General features: G+C 43.5%; 1 protein-coding gene across 1 annotated transcript; it reads right to left on the bottom strand.

Moving 5' to 3' along the window:
* Positions 1–957: 957 nt before the first annotated feature.
* LOC133445029 (sialoadhesin-like) lies at positions 958–16,587 on the bottom strand. Its single transcript, XM_061722823.1, has 11 exons — positions 16,548–16,587; positions 14,320–14,676; positions 10,606–10,830; positions 10,074–10,391; positions 9,721–9,951; positions 7,650–7,898; positions 3,927–4,187; positions 3,581–3,662; positions 3,325–3,382; positions 1,411–1,520; positions 958–1,219 (listed from the first exon to the last, which is right to left on the bottom strand). Exons 1-10 carry the CDS (start codon positions 16,585–16,587, stop codon positions 1,449–1,451), a joined length of 1,893 nt encoding a protein of 630 aa, XP_061578807.1. The 3' UTR covers positions 958–1,219; positions 1,411–1,448.
* Between the last annotated feature and the right edge of the window lie 2,397 nt (positions 16,588–18,984).

Genomic DNA, 18,984 nt, shown 5'->3' on the forward strand with positions numbered 1-18,984 from the left:
TGTCAGCCAAAAGGATGTTCCAAATGGGTTTTGTACACTCTAATATCTGCTCACGGTGCACAGAGAACATTCCTGATAATTATATGCATGCTTTATGGTTTTATGCACTTGTGCAGATATTTGGGCTGGAGGTATATGAAGATCCATCTCCCCCCGGGCCTCCAGGGGGAGATGGGAGTGGTGAGGCACATATATATATATATATATATATATATATATATATATATATATATATATATATATATATATATATATATATATATATATATATATATATATATATATATATATATATATATATATATATACATATACATATACATATATACATATACATATATATATGGCTCCACATGCCTATTTATGAAATTACTGGCATTCATGTTGTCTGATTCAATCACACTGTTGACTGTCAATCACATTCTTCTAATTCAATTAAATACGTCAAAAGTCGCCTCTTCCAACATTTATTTCACAGTATTTTTTCAACATGTAATGCTGCAACCACAATGATATTTTAGAAACATTATGAAGCATAAATCATTTTGCACATACATTTTTATAACATGGGCCCAAACCCATTTTCAAACTTTAGCATCATTTGAGACTCAACCACGACCTTATAAGTTACATTACTGCACTTTTCTGTGTGCTGTCGACGTCCCTGACTCCCCCAGTCTGGCCTTCGGCAGGAGGGTCCCCCCTTATGAGCCTGGTCCTGCTCAAGGTTTCTTCCCTCCTAAAGGGGAGTTTTTCCTTGCCCCTGTTTGGCTTAAGGCTTTTCTCCCACTAAGGGAGTTTTTACCTGCCATTGTTTATATAATAATTGCTCGGGGGTTTATGTTTATGTTTATGTTTATGTTTATGTTCATGTTCTGGATCTCTGGAAAGCGTCTAGAGACAACATCTGTTGTATTAGACGCTATATAAATAAAATTGAATTGAATTGAATTTTCACAGTGGTGGTGCTGAGATGGTCACCAGCTCCAGCCACATGAAAGATTTTACAAAAAGATAAAGGCTGTTACTTCCTGCTAAGGTCTTACAGCGCTACGATAAATGTGCATATGCTTCTTCGCTCAGAGATGTGTTTAATATTACATTTTCCCCTCGTTGCTGCATTTTGGTAAATCTGTCTACAAGAATTCATTCAGCTCTGCTGTCTTCATGGACTCTGTTCAGTCCTGATGAATCCTCCTCAGCTGATCCATCTCTCCTTCTGTGATGGAGACAAAAGGTGAGAAAGTGTCTGCAGATAAATAGTTGACTCATTTATGATCTAATCGATGTTCACTGATGAAATTAAAGGAACAGATACACGGTGCAGGAAGTCAAAGCTGTAAAACAGTATCTTGACAATATTAACTGTTGAAGTGAAGTAAATGTTGTCCTGTGTGAGGATCTGCTCACCCTGCACCTCCCTGAGAGCTGAGGCTGTGTCCTGCTCTTCATGTTGGAATAGCTGAATGGATGAGGTTTGTCTCCGATGTGGGAATTGTAACATTCTGATAATCGACCATCTATCAGATACACAGATAAGTAATTCATTAAATAAAGTTAAGTAAAGATCAGTTTTATTTTTATTAAACCCCGTTGCAACTCCAGATAGTGAAAACAGTTCTTGAGCTGCTTTGTAGGTGGAAAGTATTTCTTGTTAAAGTATTGCAGGACAAAAGAAGGAAGTGTCCGGCCTACATCTGTTTATAAAGATAACTCTGAGAAATGTTTTTGTTATTTAACACCCCGTTTAAAAGTGGAAATACAAAAATACATCAACATTTGTGACTTCTATGTGACCAAGGTCAAGTTTAATCCACCAGTGACTCTTTCTAGTTTTCTTCCAGTGAAACAAATAAGATAATAATCTGGGGCCTCATTTATAAAAGAGTGTGTAGGATTCATACTAAAAGTGCACGTAAACCCAAAAGCCGAAAATGGCGGGCGCAAAAAAAAATCTGGATTTATAAAACCCTGTGCACGCACACTTGCACGCACACTTGCACGCAATGTTCGCTTTATATTTCACAGTCCAGCTGGAAGGTTGCGCAGCTGAATTCGGCTCATATCCCGCCCTCTACACGCCCACTTTTTACCATAAATAGACAATGCAAAGTAGTATATCCATATGAATGAGCCTGCTGAGCATGCGCAGCGGCTTCCTGCAGCCTGTCGAGCCATGTCGAGCCACCTTGCCACTAAATTTCACGGAGACTGAGAACGAGATGTTGTGGATGAGGTGGAGGACAGGAAAACTACATTATTTGTGGGTCACAGTAAAAGTATAAATAGTATATAAATAGTATTAAATAAAGCGAGTGAAAATAAAACGCAGTGAGGCACAAGGGCGCAATTTCCACTGGGAACAGGGGGGACATGTCCCCCCCCACTTTTCGAACTCATGTTTTTGTCCCCCCCACTTTTTACAGTTTAAGAACTAACGGTAGGCTGAGCCTGTAATTACAAATCATCAAGACACTCTGTGCGAAGACGATGCGAAGACGGCCCGGCAGCCCCGCTCCCCCTCTCTCCTCCCCTCTCCCCTCAGTGCTGCTCAAGGCTGATTTATGGTTCTGCGTTAAATCGCCGCAGAGAATACGGCGTAGGTTACGCGCGGCCACGTGCACCGCACAGTGCGCTTCGCCGCGTAACCTACGGCGTAGGCTCTGCGTCGATTTAACGTGGAACCATAATTTAGGCATAATTAGGCTTAACTAGTGTGTGCGTGTGTGACAGACGTGCATGGGACAATTGTGAAATACGGAATAAACTGCGTTCCGTATTGGTTCAATACGGAATGCAACTTTTAATTCCCAATTACGTAACAATTCCGTATTTCAAGAGACGGGTGGCAAGCCCACTCACCGCGGCTGCAGCTCCAGCAGCACCAGAGTCCTGACTGACGCTGTGCTTCAAACACAGAGGGACACGATCAGTGCTATTATATTATAAGTCTGATATGTGATGACATTAAGAGTATGACATGAATCTGGCTTCATTTCACCACCTCACCGCCTGGGTCGCCAGTTCCCCATATCTTAAGACTGTTCCTACGGGAGGGTCAGGGTTGGCGTAGAGATACGCACATTTTTCGGTTCGTTTTTTCTTTTTAAATCCCAACCTTTGCGTAGAAGGTGGCTTGTGCATCTTTCAAGCCCTGTTTTGTGCGCAAGCAAGCTTTAGAAATGAGGCCCCTGATCTCTAAACATAATCTTCTTAACACAAATGTGTCATTAGACTGAACTTTTCTGTTATAAAGCCGATCAGCTCATAGAAAAAAGTTTTTATACTTGTTAGATACTTCAAAAAGCTTGAATATATTCTCACCTCTATACTGTATTCTGGTCTCTCCTGAGTCCTCAGCTGGTTCTTCAAGCACCTCTCTCTTAAATTAGAGTACACACACAGATGAAAGCTGTTTCCTCCATTATTGAGGCAGATACGTCTCTTTGTAAAGGAACTTCTGCTTATCATATTAGTTAGTGCAGAAAGAAACTGAAATGTGAACATAATAAATGAAATAAAATGGTTACCTAATAAATTAAACGAAATGGTTTTCTATTAAATTAAATGAAGTAATTACCTTATCAACAGTAAGGATGAGACGACGAAGAAAAGCAGAGAAATAACTTTAATCAAAACAGATACTAGAAACTTCCATGGACCTGAAAACAAATGATTTAACACACATATTACTGGTTCCATGTGTTGAAGGTAATTGAACAAATATAACTTTGTACATTGTGTTGTTTTAATTGGACTTTTGTAGATGATTTCAGACTGTATTTAAAATGAGCCTGATGAAAACAAAAACTAATCCACATGTAATTATTCATTGTGGAGCTGGGTTGGTTTTCTATCGTGTGTTTTGTGATGTCACTGATCTCTGGTGGAGTCATCAGATAATTAAGAGACAAGTTAAAAGGTACCTTCCCCTTCAATCAGATGAAATCTGGATCTACGTCGTCCTCTGCTGTTCTGGGCTTCACAGTAATAATTTCCACCGTTTTCAGCACTGAAGTCACTGATAGTGAAGTTGTTTCCTGAAGCTTTTGGTGAGTCTTCATCCTCCTTGTACCAGGTGTAATTAGCTGCTGGGTTAGCATCACTGCTGCAGCTCAGCGTCACTGAGGTTCCCTCTGATATCACACCAGAGGAACTCACTGACACAGACGGGAGCTTTGGAGCATCTGGACACACATGTTTAGAGAGAAAGACGATATGTTCAGTTACTCAGCAGCAGTCGGGAAACCCCCAAATGTGGCAACCCATGAACCTCACTGCAAAATAAATAAATATCTTTATAATCAAATCAGATTTGCCATCAGTGCTACCGCTCCCTCTGTCAAAGTTTTGGAGACAGCAGTTCATACTCCTGTTTCTTCTCGACTTCAATATTGTAATTTTCTAAATAACAACCGGCTTGAATGAAATCAGCAGGTCTTCTTTTATTTGCCTTTTGAAGAACTATACATCTAAGGATTTATGCCACTACTTTTGTCATGTGATCAATGAACACCAGTAAACCTGCTTCATTGGCAGCATTCATGTCCATACCACTACTCTACCCCCACCATTTCTGATGTCATGATGGGAAAGGCTTTGGATAATGAGCTTAGTTTATGTTTATTTCTTCTGTTTAAAGGTTGTTAATCTATAAAACGGGATGGTTTGCTAGATGTTCTCTGGCAAAGTCGATTCAAAGCAATCTTCGAATGCACTGACTGGTCCATGTTCAGGGAGGCTGCCACCAAGGACCAAGAGGTCGACGTTGACATTGACCGCTATGCAGGGATTGTATGGGGCTACATTGAAAAACGCATGGAAGCTGCCCGTGCAACAAAATACATCACAGTAAGAGCAAATTAGAAACCATGGATGGTGCGAAACCTGCTGAGAGCAAGAAACTCCCCTTTCAAATCTGGAGATAAAGCTGCACTCAGAACAGCAAGAACCAAACTAAACAAATTAGTCGGACTGGCTAAAAGGGCCTATGGACACAAAATCCAAAACCATTTTCAGGACCAAAGGAATAGCAGGAGACTGTGGCAGGGTATAAGATCACTCCCCAACCCTTTACTGAGAAAATGGACTTCCTGAATCAGCTAAATTTTGGACGGTTTGAGGCACTGAACAACACGCCTGCAGCGAAGTCTACTCCACAGCACGAGGAACAGGTGCTGTGACTTGACCCGGCTGAGGTCTGGTGGACACTAAGGAGGATTAATTCAGGGAAAGCTCCTGAATGTGGATAAAACCAAAGCACTGGTGATTGACTTCAGGAGGAAGCGCTCTACATCAAGGAAACTGCTGTGCAGATCGTCCCACAATTCAAGTTCCTGGGGGTCCATATAGCCGACAACCTCGCCTGGATGCTACAAAACTGTTGATTTGGGCGTGTAGCAATCTCGTGCTACTGGGGGTCAACTGACAGGGAAAGAGGACACAGGGTTTCGTGGAGAAATTGTGATTTATTTTCACACAGACGAGTACCAGCACACAGCGGCTCTGTCATCCCTGTAGAGCATTACCCTTGCTGGTGTGCAGCTGCTGCTTAAATAGCCAGGCAGGGTGGAGAGATTGATTGGGCACAGGTGTGCCCAATCAGCCGAACCAGGCCCACGCCACCTGTGTGCTGCTCCCCCGCAGACTACGCCCAATCCTCCACCCTGCCACACACCCCCATCGCCCGACTCAGGCTGGGGACCATCCGGCCTAGCCAACTCCCGCGCCCCTCGGAGCGGGAGAGGAGGCCAGGGACCCCCATTTGAGCCCCCGGGCCTGAGGCCACCGGGTCTTCCAGGTTCCCAGGTCCTCCAGGTCGGGCCGACCGGTGAGACAGCTCCGGAGGCCGCCCTCTGGGCTGGGCCGACCGGCGAGACTGTTCGGGGGGTCGCCTGGGCCGAGGGTGGCCTCGGGGCAGACGGAATCCGCGGCGCTGGCCGAAGTGCGCACAGGACCACCCCCTCCCTGACGCAGCACTGCTCCACTGGCTGGTCCGCCTCCGGAACTGGCGCGTCCAGGACCGCCTCCGGAACCGCCTCTTGAACCGCCTCTTGAACCGCCTCTTGAACCGCCTCTTGAACCGCCTCTTGAACCGCCTCTTGAACCGCCTCTTGAACCGCCTCTTGAACCGCCTCTTTAACCGCCTCTTTAACCGCCTCTTTAACCGCCTCCGGAACCGCCTCCGGAACCGCCGTGTCCAGGACTGCCTACGGAACCGCCGCGTCCAGGACCGCCTCCGGAACCGTTGCGTCCAGGACCGCCTCCGAAACCGCCTCCGGAACCACCTCCAGAACCGCCTCCGGAACCGCCGCGTCCAGGACCGCCTCCGGCGCGTCCAGGACCGCCTCCGGATCCACCGCGTCCAGGACGCCTCGGGAACCGCCTCGGGAACCGCCTCGGGAACCGCCTCGGGAACCGCCTCGGGAACCGCCTCGGGAACCGCCTCGGGAACCGCCTCGGGAACCGCCGCTTGGCGGCCCCTAGCCTCGGCTCCACGGCCTGCCGGCTGCTGCGCCACCAGCGCCTCCAGCGCTGCGGTCTGCCGCTCCGCCTGGCTCTGGATCAGGGCTGCCAGGTCGCCAGCACCTGCGCCAGCGTCACGAGGGTCTGATCCCCGCGTTCCTCCGTCATGCTGTGGGGCCCCAATTGGGCGCCACTGTAGCAATCTCGTGCTACTGGGGGTCAACCGACAGGGAAAGAGGACACGGGGTTTCGTGGAGAAATTGTGATTTATTTTCACACAGACGAGTACCAGCACACAGCGGCTCTGTCATCCCTGTAGAGCAGCACCCTTGCTGGTGTGCAGTCGCTGCTTAAATAGCCAGGCAGGGTGGAGAGATTGATTGGGCACAGGTGTGCCCAATCAGCCGAACCAGGCCCACGCCACCTGTGTGCTGCTCCCCCGCAGACCACACCCAATCCTCCACCCTGCCACAGGGCGTAACTAAGGTTTTTGTAGTGGCACTCTGTTCACTCTTATTTGTACCACCTTTTGAGTCAGTCCACAAAAACACTATTTTGGACGCGAGTGATGAGACATGACAACTTTCCTTGGCTTTTAAAAGTTTACTTGAAAAGTAACTTGAAAACTTAACCTCTCATTACATCAAACCACAGTCACAAAATTACAGTGACATCACAACCTAAAATACAAAACATAGAAAACATAGAAAAGACTTTATCATGTAGCTACACATTGCTAAATTATGAATTTTAGACCAATGTAAACCTTATGAATTATAATGAAATGATCATTACCCATTTTTAACTGTTTTAACTAAATTATTAATCATTACTTAATCAGGCCCTTACTTGCCGTTACAGTTATTGTTATCTCTTTTACAGATTTATGTTGTTTATTGGCCTCCTTCACGGTCTTCATAGTGCAGGTACAGTCAAACAGCTAAATGCCACCTCAGCATCTGATAACTATGTTCATTTTAAAGCAGATTTTACGGTTGTCGTTTTGACTGTTGGCTCTTCCACTGAATTTATTGAATCACTATTTTTTGTTGTATTTAAATGAATATCTCAAAACAAACTGACTTTACAGCATCACATCCTGTCCTCTAATCCAAACTCAAGACACAGTTAATACATCACAGAGTTGTTTTCAAGACTAATGATAACAGATAATGTTAACTCACACTGGACATCAAGGACCAAAGATACAGAGTGTTGATCCTCAGACTTGCAAGAGTAGATCCCTCTATCCTCAGAGCTGATGGAGGAGAAGTTATAAATACCTGCTGATCCCAGAGGCAGCGTTTGGTTCCCCTTGTACAGAGTATTCTTAGCTGCTGGGTTAGCATAGGTGAAGCAGGTCAGATTCACTGACATGCCCTCTACGATCTCACCAGAGGGACTGGCGAATATAGAGGGCAGCTTTAAAGGATCTGGAAAATTATGAAGTTTAATAAATTATTAGTAAGAATGTAGAAAGCAATGACAAATATAGTGTTCAACCTATGCTATAGACTGTTTTGATCTCAGAATTCACCAAACCAGCAGAAACAATACCATGAGAAGTTTAACACTACTTTCTTTTCACAGTTTTTTCCTATGTAATAGTGTATATGCAGTTGCAATTGCACATAAAAGTCCCTGTATAAGTGAAGCGAAGGTCTGGTTCACGTTGCCGGTTATAAGTAGGATTTGTTATTGATAAGACTTGGAGTCCATCAGGACTGCCCTTTGTCACCAATTCTGTTCATAACTATTATGGACAGAACTTTGAGGTGTACCCAAGAAGCTGAAGGGGTTCTCAAGATCCCAATTCGGCTTTTTGCAGATGATGTGGTCTTATGGGCTTCATCGAGTCATGATCTTCAGTTCTGGCTGACATGGTTCGTAGCTGAGTGTGAAGCAGCAGAGATGATAATCAGCACCTCCAAATCCAAAGCCATGGTTTTCAGTCAGAAAAGGGTGGAATGCCCTCTCCGGGTCTGGAAACATTACTGCCTCAAATGGAGGAGTTACAGCATATAGGGTCTTATTCACAAGTGAGAATTAAGAAAGGTTTGGTAGGTGGATTGACACTGCCTCTGCATTAACGTGAACTGTTATCCAGTCTGTAGTGGTCAATACAGAGTTGAGCTAAAAGGCAAGACTCTATTTACCAGTTTATCTACGTTCTTGCTCTTACAGTCAAGAGCAGTGGGTTGTGACCAAAAGAAAGAGATTGTGGATAGAAGCAGCTGAAATGAGTTTCTTCTGTTGGGTGTCTGGACTCTCCCTTATAGACTGGGAGATAAGGTTATTCATTCTCAAATAAGTCAAAATAGAATCACTGTTCCTCCACATTGAGAGGACCCAGTTGAGGTGGTTCAGGCATCTGGTGAGGATGCCGCCTGGACGCCCTCATGGGGAGGTGGATGGATTGGGGACGCCTCGGTATCCTACTCAGAGGAGCTATTGGAGGCGGCTCAGGAGAGGGAGGACAGGGTCTCACTAGTTAATGGAAAGATGTGTGTCTAATGACTGGTCACATATACACATGAAATGGCTTCACTGTGGTTGCTACAAGATAACATGATGCCCAGTTTAGTAAGAGATAAATATCTTCTTGCATCTGACGAAGCATTGTGACAGCACGTGGTCGACCTGAATGTCAGCTTCCTACACCCTGCAGGGAAGACGACTCATACCCCTGCACCCCTGCTTGAGCAAGTTCCAGCTTCCTACCCCCTGCAGGGGAGACGACTCACAAGTGGCTCCAGACTCACACCCCTGCTCGAGACACATTGTCATTCAAGTTCCAGCTTCCTACCCCTTGCAGGGAAGACGACTGGCTCCAGTCCCATACAGCTTGAGACACATGGTCTCAAGCTGAGACGGCACCAAGAAAATGGCTTTGACTTCCAGCCCCTGCAGAGATGAGGACTTGATTCACGGAGGATACCATATATGGACTTCCTGACTCCTCAGGGGGTAGTTCCAAACAGAACGATCACACCTGACTGTAAATTACTTTTTGTCTCTCACTTGGCTTGTTTATTCCTACCTTTTGTTGATTGAACTTCTTGTATAAAAACCCTGTTGTAAAATCTCTCTGGGTCGGCACACCAATTCAGACCTGATCTGTGCTGGTCATGCTCACTGCCGGCTGAATAAAAACTCACTATACCACGAGCGGACTTATGAACTGATTTTGATAAATTCCTCAACACATCCCATAATTTTCCAAAATTGACTTTATTTTGTTTTTGGTAAACTCACATACTAGAGGAGATTGATGGTCCTCATATCCTTTGAAAGCACAGGAGACATTGTCTTCAAGATGAAAGTTGTCTCTGTATTTAGAAGTTTGCTGGATTGTGTTTTTCTGTCCGTTCCTAAACCAGATGTAGGAACGATGAGCAGCTGGTTTGCAGCTGCTGTGACACTTCAGCTCCACATCAGTGTAAGACTCATGGACTGCTATTATTCTGTTCACCTGCACCTGCAGATCTGGATATGAAAGAACAATAGTGACACCTGGAATAAACACTAAATCACACAAAATATCTCCATCCACAAACATCTCAAAATGACTTTTCCTTGTGTTTACTTGAATGTACTGCAGTACATACTTGTGACAGTCAGAGTCGTTCCAGGTAAATCGTTGCCCCATTCAAAATCCCTTGTTTTGAATTTGAAGCGATATTCAGCTGAATCAGTGTCTCTAAGGTCCCGTATTCTCAGAGTTGACCTTCCTGCTTCTGTTTCATGGAGCTGAACACGGTCTTTATCACGAAGTAAGTGGTTATTGTTGTGAGGGTTGAACCAACTCTTTGATACAACACCATTTCCAGGACTGTATGTGCAAGAAATATCCACCGATGAGCCTTTGGGGGCACAGATGCTTCTGTCTGTGTAAGTCACTTTGTTACAGGTGGGACGACGGACACCTGAAATTACAAAATTATTTTAAAGTCACACGTTTAATACCGTGATTTGTACTACAGCAAAACTAATAGTTTGCTGTTGCAACAGTAGTAGTAGAAATTATCTGTAAAGAATGAAAACACAGAAATGGATAGAAACCCTTCTGAAAACAAATGAACATTAATGAGTGCGCACATAAACAGAAACTTTGTTGATGGTAAACTGAAGTAAACTCACAGACTGAAGCAGAAGGGAACTTCTCATGTCCTCTTACAGCACAGGAAACGCTGTCTTCTTTCCCAAAGTAGGCTTTCATAAAAGAGTTTCCTGTGTCAGTTTTCAGTCCATTCTTGAACCAGACGAATGATTCACCATCAGTGACGTGACAAGACCTGGAACACCTCAGTTCTGCCCATGAAGGCCACAATATTGGAGATGTTTTCGTCACTTCAACCTGGAGAACTGTGATGGCAAATTGAGAAATGTTGTTTAAAATTAAAGTATACAAATAACATAATTAACGATTAAAAAGAACAGTTAAACAATCAAAAAGTAAAAAATAACGCAACTCAAAACTTTTGTAGAAAGTTACAGCACTAATAGCAACGTCTTACAGTAACTTATAACATCTTTGTTCACGTGTTTCTGAGGTTTTCAGTCAAGCCATCCATCCATCCATCCATCCATCCATCCATCCATCCATCCATCCATCCATCCATCCATCCATCCATCCATCCATCCATCGATCCATCCATCCATCCATCCATCCATCCATCCATCCATCCATCAGTTGGGCAGAGACAAGAATTCCTGAAACCATCCAGAAACTAATAATAACAATTTAAAAGGATCAAATTAAATTAAAGCTGCAAGCAGCGATGAACGGGCCCTCGCACTCACGTCCACCGCCCCCCATAAGCATATCAGAAATGACAGCACCCACGACTCTCTATGTCAAACCCTTAAAAAGTTATAGCAGAAAATAGGGACAACCAATCAGAAGAAGGGGTGGGGCTAATTCAGGCCAATGAAGGTCAAGGACTCCATACAGAATCTGATGACACCACCCACTACTCTCTATGTCAAAACATTCAAAAGTTATAGTAGGAAATAGGGACAACCAATCAGAAGAAGGGGCGGGGCTAATTCAGGCCAATGAAGGTCAAGGACTCCATACAGAATCTGATGACACCACCCATGACTTCCTATGTCAAACCATTCAAAAGTTATAGCAGAAAAAAGGGACAACCAATCAGAAGAAGGGGCGGGGCTAATTCAGGCCAATGAAGGTCAAGGACTCCAGAAAGAATCTGATGACACCACCCACGACTCTCTATGTCAAACCATTCCAAAGTTATAGCAGAAAATCGGGACAACCAATCAGAAGAAGGGGCGGGGCTAATTAAGGCCAACGAAGCTTAAGGACTCATTACAGAGTCCCATGACACCACCCACAACTCTCTATGTCAAACCATTCAAAAGTTATGGCAGAGAAAAGTATTCTAGGGGGCGCTGTTGAACCGTTAGCCACGCCCATTAATGCAAACCATGAAATATCAAATTTATCGCCAGGCCTGGCTTGCATGCAAAATTTGGTGACTTTTGGAGAACTATCAAATATGGACCAATCACATGAAGGGGGGGCACGCCTTCTGGCGTCTAGCGTCGCCACGGTAACACTTTTGAAAGAGAAAAGTAATGCGTGTAGTCGCAGGATGGAGACGCACATTTTGATGTATAACACATCTGGGTTCACGATACGGTTCGGGCCGTATTAACTCTCGAAGGAATGGCATATATTGCTCCAAAATTACGCAATTAATTCAGAATGTTCAAAATGGCCGACTTCCTGTTCGGTTTCGGCCATGGCGCCAAGAGACTTTTCTTTTAGTTGCGACATGATAAAGGTGTGTAGCGATTTTCGTTCATGTACGTCAAACCGTATTATGGGGCTTGAGGCACAAAGTTTTTTCTGTCGAACCAATCAGATGAAGGGTGGGCGCGCTTTTTGGCGTCTAGCGCCGCCACGGTAACGCTTTTGAAAGAGAAAAGTAATGCGTGTTGTCGCAGGATGGAGACGCACATTTTGATGTATAACACACTTGGGGGCACGTTACGGTTCGGGCTGAATTAACTTTCGAAGGAATGGCATAAATTTTGCCAAAATGACACGACTAATTCAAAATGGCCGACTTCCTGTTCGGTTTCGGGCATGACGCCAAGAGACTTTTCTTTCAGTTGCGCCATGATACAGGTGTGTACCGATTTTCGTGCATGTACGTCAAACCGTATCGTGGGGCTTGAGGCACAAAGTTTTCAAGGGGGCGCTGTTGAGCCATTTTGCCACGCCCATTAATGCAAACCATTAAATATCAAATTTTTCGCCAGGCCTGACTTGCATGCAACATTTGGTGACTTTTTGGGCACGTTTAGGGGGGCAAAAAGGCCCTCCTTTCGTCAGAAGAAAAAAGAAAGAAAGAAAAAAAAAAAAATTCCTACAGATACAATAGGGCCTTCGCACTGAAGGTGCTCGGGCCCTAATTAGATAAAAGATCAACCCATAAAAGCTCTCAGATTGTTGATTTACTTGTGAATAATCTGTGTTTCAAATGAGAGACAGATATTTTGGCTGCTAAGCTCTTCTTTTGTGGAACCAGTTTTCTATTTGACGTTTATCCCAGCTGTCATTATTTCAGCCATGAAAAACACCTTGGACAGGTAGCAACTTCATCACAAGACCAGACAAAAGCAGGTGAGACAGAGAAGCAAGCATATAGCAGACATCTACACGGACAGGTGGGAGCAAGCAGTGGGATGATCAGAGGGGGGACTGCACATAAGTAGTCCATACCTGCCGATATGAAATCCAAGGAGACATCAGTACAAGTAAAGGAGGCCAATAATGGCGCTTTTCCACTAGTACCTACTCAGCCCGACTCGACTCGCCTCGGTTTGGCGCTTTTCCACTAGGGGTCTAACGTGCCGAGTAGATGCTTTTTCTGTATCTATTCTGCCGAGGTTCTAAGTGGGCTGAGTCGGGCCGTATCTGACATCATCACACTGCATTCACCGATTGGTCAGGAGGCGGAAATCACCGAAAGAGCGACTCTGACTGCAACTTCTTGTTCATTTTATTCGACAGGCAACGGCAGCGTAAAAGTCTGTTTGGTGATCCAACTCTGAGGTGCAGATGTTCATAAACCTGGTGCTGAGGAGAGAATTAAAAAGGGATCTAGACGGAGATAAGGAACGACCAGATCTACCAGGAGCTCTGTCACTTCATAGCTGCTCACGGCTCCAGCTGACTTTTCAGCAGCATAGAGACAAACAAACAAATAAAAAAAGCGTTGCCGCTTGAAGCTTCTCTCACTCTCATTTTTTAACTTGGTATTGAGCACAAGTCACAGACCCAGCAGCACATCTATCATCTCCTCCAGGTTCTACATATTTAGTGTTGTAGTCTTCTTCGTTTAGATACACAATCTAATACGTCACAGCAGCTTCACTCCAACCTCCTACTTCTGCTCCAGGTGCTGAATTGTTATGGAAAAGAAACCAGGCCGAGTCGAGTCGAGTCGAGTAAGTGCTAGTGGAAAAGTGCCATAATAGGTTCAAAAAACAACATCATTCTGTACGAGGAACCTTAGATGTGGTCAAATCAACAGTTTTCTACTTTCTTTAGTAGACAAATTAATCATGAAATCAGATTAAAATTCATCCATCAATCCATCTTCTGCAAACATTTCATCCTTTTTGGGTCAGAGGAAGCTGAGCGTACCCTGAGCAGGAATCCAGGCCCTCACACGACCACACGGACACACATGAGACAAACAACCAAACAGTACATGCTACGTTCAAAGTCAAACAGAAAATCAAGTTAGCACTCATTAGTTGCTAGTGCAGCCCAGGATTAACAACCAGATGTGTCATATTCTTGTAAGAAACTCTTACCTGTGACCGACAGGACGACTCCACGTTTAGCTGTATAACCTCCACCTGGTTGGTTGGTCGTGAACCTGAACTTGTACTCAGCTGAGTCGCTCTCTCTCAGGTCTTCAATCACCAGGGTGCATTCCTTTTCTCCACATTGATACTGTACACGATCAGCATACTCTGTCTGTGTCCTCAGATCCACGGGGACTTGATCTTTACCTTCAGTAAACCATGAAGCTGTTTCCAGCACTGTGACATTTCCATGGATTCTGGGGGGGTATGTGTAGGTGCAGTGTATTTTCTCTGTTGATCCTTTCAAAGTGCAGATCTCAGTAGAGGTGTAAGTCACTCCCCAGCCCTCCTGACTCCGTACCACTGGAATGCAGAACACATCACAAATGTTATAATACTTGCTGTTGCAGAGGACGTATCCATGCTGGTTATAATAAATGTCTCTGTGCACCCAAGAAGCAGTGAATGGATCATAAAACATTCATAGTGAATTATAAGGAAGAGAAACTGGACACCGTCAAATGAAAATAAATTATTCTTCAAAGTATTTTGTAAACAATGTTGATTTTATATGGAATTAATATCAACAGCATAATATCAACACAATTTCTGAAATTACAGGAAGCCGTCCTAGAAAGGAAGTTTAGTTTGAAAGTTTAAAGTAAGAAGGATGTTAATTTACATACCTGATAAGGAGAGAAGTAAAATAAGGAAACTAGAAAGTGTGACTTTTACACACATGACTGGTCCTTTCCTCTGCTGCAGCTGCTCAAATGTTCAGTGTATTCAAGCATAGAACTTAAATCAATAAATAAACTGCCAGACCGGAAATTAAGCTGACAGCGAAAAAAAGGTGTAATGTGAAAAAAAGGAAGACAAACTATCCTTCAGCACAAATGTTGAACTGCAAACTGATGCGCAAGATTGAACAAGTGTTGTAAATGTGTTCTTGCAGAAGTAGGGTGTAAATCAGGCTGAATTCAATTCTTGTAATGTCATTGTCATCATATGCTGCAGGCTGATGACACATTTCCTTCTTCTATTGCATTTTCTACATAATTTTCTAATGCATTGTGAAGAGAAAAATAGGAAGTTGAGATGTAGAAATGATGGTAAATTATTTCCCACAACTAATCATGAAAATGAAAGTCTTCCTTTCACGTCAGTGAAACCATTTTATTTCTCTTTATTGTAAATATCTTTTATTGTTACAATTGTTACACCACCTTACGCTTTTATTATAGCTATATGTTATAACTTATATGGTCAAGAATAATGAAGTAAATGTGTTAGTTGTTTAGTAAAGGTGAACATTTATCAATGTTTGATAATGATCATTTTCTTCTGAATGCATGTGAAGCATAGTTCTCTAACTTTCATTTGGAGAAGCAGCAGCAGTTTACAAAGGCGATGGAGATGGACTCTGGCTCATGGTGGGAGTCTAGACGCAGGAAGAAAAGATCATTATCCGTGTGTTTGTGGAAACAATTTAATGACAGTGAAAATAATAAAGGGGAGGGATTTCATCACACCTGGCTAATGGTTACAGGGTGAAAGAAGCAGCATCCATTTTGTTTTACTGTGTTTATCTCTTTAACTTGTTGAACTGTTTTATAATCTTCTCATTTTTTAATTAATTTCATTAACATTTGGATGGAGACAGTGACAATGACTCAATTCATTTCAATTCAATTCAATTCAATTCAATTCAATTCAATTCAATTCAATTCAATTCAATTCAATTCAATTCAATTCAATTCAATTTTATTTATATAGCGTCTAATACAGCAAAGGTTGTCTCTAGACGCTTTCCAGAGACCCAGAACATAAACCCCCAAGCAATTATTACATGAACAATGGCAGGTAAAAACTCCCCTAGTGGGAGAAAAACCTTAAGCCTGGAAAAGTGGCAAGAAAAACTCCCCTTTAGGAGGGAAGAAACCTTGAGCAGGACCAGGCTCATAAGGGGGGACCCTCCTGCCGAGGGCCAGACTGGGGGTCAGGGACAGCAACAGCACAGCAGGCAGGTGGAAGCAGCAACGGGATGACCAGGGGTGGGGACCGCAGGCCAGCACGCAGCTCCCGAAGCTCCGGGCCAATCAGCAAGTCCCAGGTTGGGGTGCAGGCTCGGGGAAAGGTTGAAAAGGGGCAGGGCCAGGGAGAGGAGTCTTGAGGGACTAACCCCCCCCCCCCCCCACCAAAAGGGGCCGTTACCCTGCCCCCCTAACTCCCACACTGCAGGATCCGGTGTTTTACATTCAGAGATTCTCTCATTCTGGGGATTGGTTTTTGTCAATATTTGTTTTGAACACAGATGTGGGAAGTAGGGGTGTAGTATCAAGCTGTTACTGTGACATTAAGAACCAGTCTTGTTTGATAAAAATCACTTTAATACACCATCGTGTGATGGGATTGTCCCTAGAAGTTGGTGCAGCATGCTGATGGTGCAACCCTTGAATCTTCATAACTCCAATGTTACATCAGTACTCTGAACTCATTAATGACTGTTGAAATAATGTTCCTGCACTCCAACAATGCAACGGCAAGAATGAAGACACACGAGAGTGAGATGTTTAGTTCAACACTCTTATCACTTGTATAAGGAGTAGAAAAGCAGCTTAAAGGGGACCTATTATGGCATCTAATACCTATTTTAAACAGGCCTTGAATGTCTTAAAAACAAGGTTTTGATTGTTTTTGCTAAATAAATTAGAAATTCAGCCTCTGAGCCATGTCTTTATCATCCCAGTTTCTAACCTCATTATCTATGCGGAATTCTGAGTAGGCGGGGCTATGATAATGAGGCACTGTGCTGATTGGCTGCCTGAATGACACGATGCACCGCAACGAAAAGATGGCGGAAGCTCCGGCCGGCGGAGTTGTTGTTGTTGTTCCGGCCAGAGTTAGTTGTGGGCGTGGTTTCACGCATCCTCCTGTTGTTATGTAACGACGGGAGCAGAATCTGAACGGCTCGTAGATCCACATGACACTGGATGGCTCATCCGGGCGGCTGTACAGACACTGAAGAATTTGGTTGGATTCCTCCTTCTCTGAGTTGGCAGGCTGAGGGGAGACCACTTTATATATGTTAAAGCAAGAGAAAATGTTGGAACTATTGTAAATAAGTAGTAAGTTATCATGCTTGCTATTAACAGAACGTATGATGATTTGCTTACGCCTGTGACGCACTGATAAAACAATGCTGTGTTTAAGTGATTACAAGTACTGCACAAGAAGTTTCCGGATATCAGCATAAAGCAGATATCTGCAGAGAAGAGGAAACTTCTTGTTGCTAAACAAATGAGAACAAGAACGAATCAATGCCTGACTCAATACCTGAATCCGCTGACTGCGACCACTCCTTTTTCCCCTCCCTTTAGGGGCGTAGTTAGCTCTGTAATCTAGGGTACATCCCAGAGTAAATAAAAGCAAGGAAGCAGCTGAGACAAATCAGAGTATGTTGGAGATCTTACAAATCTCGACTGCTCTCCTTGCAAGTAAATTCTAATCGTGTTTGTGTCTTTCTTTGTCTCCAGAGAGTTTGATGTTACAAATGTTACGTGCCTAAACCTAACAGAAAACCTGTTTTTCATAATAGGTCCCCTTTAACATCAAATGTCAGCCAAAAGGATGTTCCAGATGGGTTTTGTACACTCTAATATCTGCTCACGGTGCACAGAGAACATCCCTGATAATTACATGCACGCTTTATGGTTTTATGGACCTGTGCAGACATTTGGGCTGGAGGTATGTGAAGATTTATCAAAATGAGGGGGCCGCGCCTCCAGGGAGATATAGGAGTGGTGAGACATATATATACATATACATATATATATATATATATATATATATATATATATATATATATATATATATATATATATATACATATATATATATATATATATATATATTAGGGGTGTAACGGTATTTGTATTCGTCCCGTCCCGTCACGGTACGGGGGTCACGGTTCGGTTCACGCAGTCATACGGCGAATACGTCTGACTGAGTTAAAAAAAACAACAAAAAAAAAAAATCAATCATCGTTTTTTTTTCCCCTTATAAATATCAACAGTCACGTTCCATTACAGACCTAAATGTGTGCTAGTCTGTGCATATCAATAAATATATGTGCAATTCATATATCATCATAAATTGTAGGCTATAATAACGATAAAATGTTCTAATTCTTAATTTACAACTGTCCTGAACGCATCATGGCCGTGTGCCAACGCGGATTGGCTGTAAAGCCTGATTTATGGTTCTGCGTTAAATCGACGCAGGCAATACGCCGTAGGGTACGGCGCAGTCTACGGCGAGGTTATGCGGCGACGCGCAACCTTCGCCGTGGGCGCTGCGTTGGTGTAACGCGGTACCATAAATCAGCCTTAACAGTCACAGTGAAGGAGATTAGCGCTAAAGTTTAAAAGTGGACTAAATTTGTACAAAGTTTTGAATGTTACCCCGTTTCCCACGTTACCTGGATTATTTTGGGTTATGGAAGAGTCAACTACCGTTGGTGAGTGAGTGTAACCTTCATAAATAATTTATTTATCAGTTTCTTGACCAGCTGCCTATTTTAATGAGCTTGTGTTGTTGTGAACGAGACCGCCGAGTCTATTCTCTGTTATAGAGCTCAGAAATTATGTTATAGACCGCTGTGTCTATATC

Source organism: Cololabis saira, chromosome 1, assembly GCF_033807715.1.
Source record: "Cololabis saira isolate AMF1-May2022 chromosome 1, fColSai1.1, whole genome shotgun sequence".
NCBI classification, from domain to species: Eukaryota; Metazoa; Chordata; class Actinopteri; order Beloniformes; family Belonidae; genus Cololabis; species Cololabis saira.

What these genes read in the sequence shown, in the direction of transcription:
- LOC133445029 (XM_061722823.1), bottom strand. Translation starts at nt 16,587, where the DNA reads ATGAGAGAATCTCTGAATGTAAAACACCGGATCCTGCAGT. An exon ending in TTTGGTCCTTGATGTCCAGT is followed by an intron (nt 4,188 to 7,649) that starts GTGAGTTAACAT and finishes ATGTGTGTCCAG; the next exon opens with ATGCTCCAAAGCTCCCGTCT. An exon ending in GACCAGAATACAGTATAGAG is followed by an intron (nt 1,521 to 3,324) that starts GTGAGAATATAT and finishes TGTATCTGATAG; the next exon opens with ATGGTCGATTATCAGAATGT.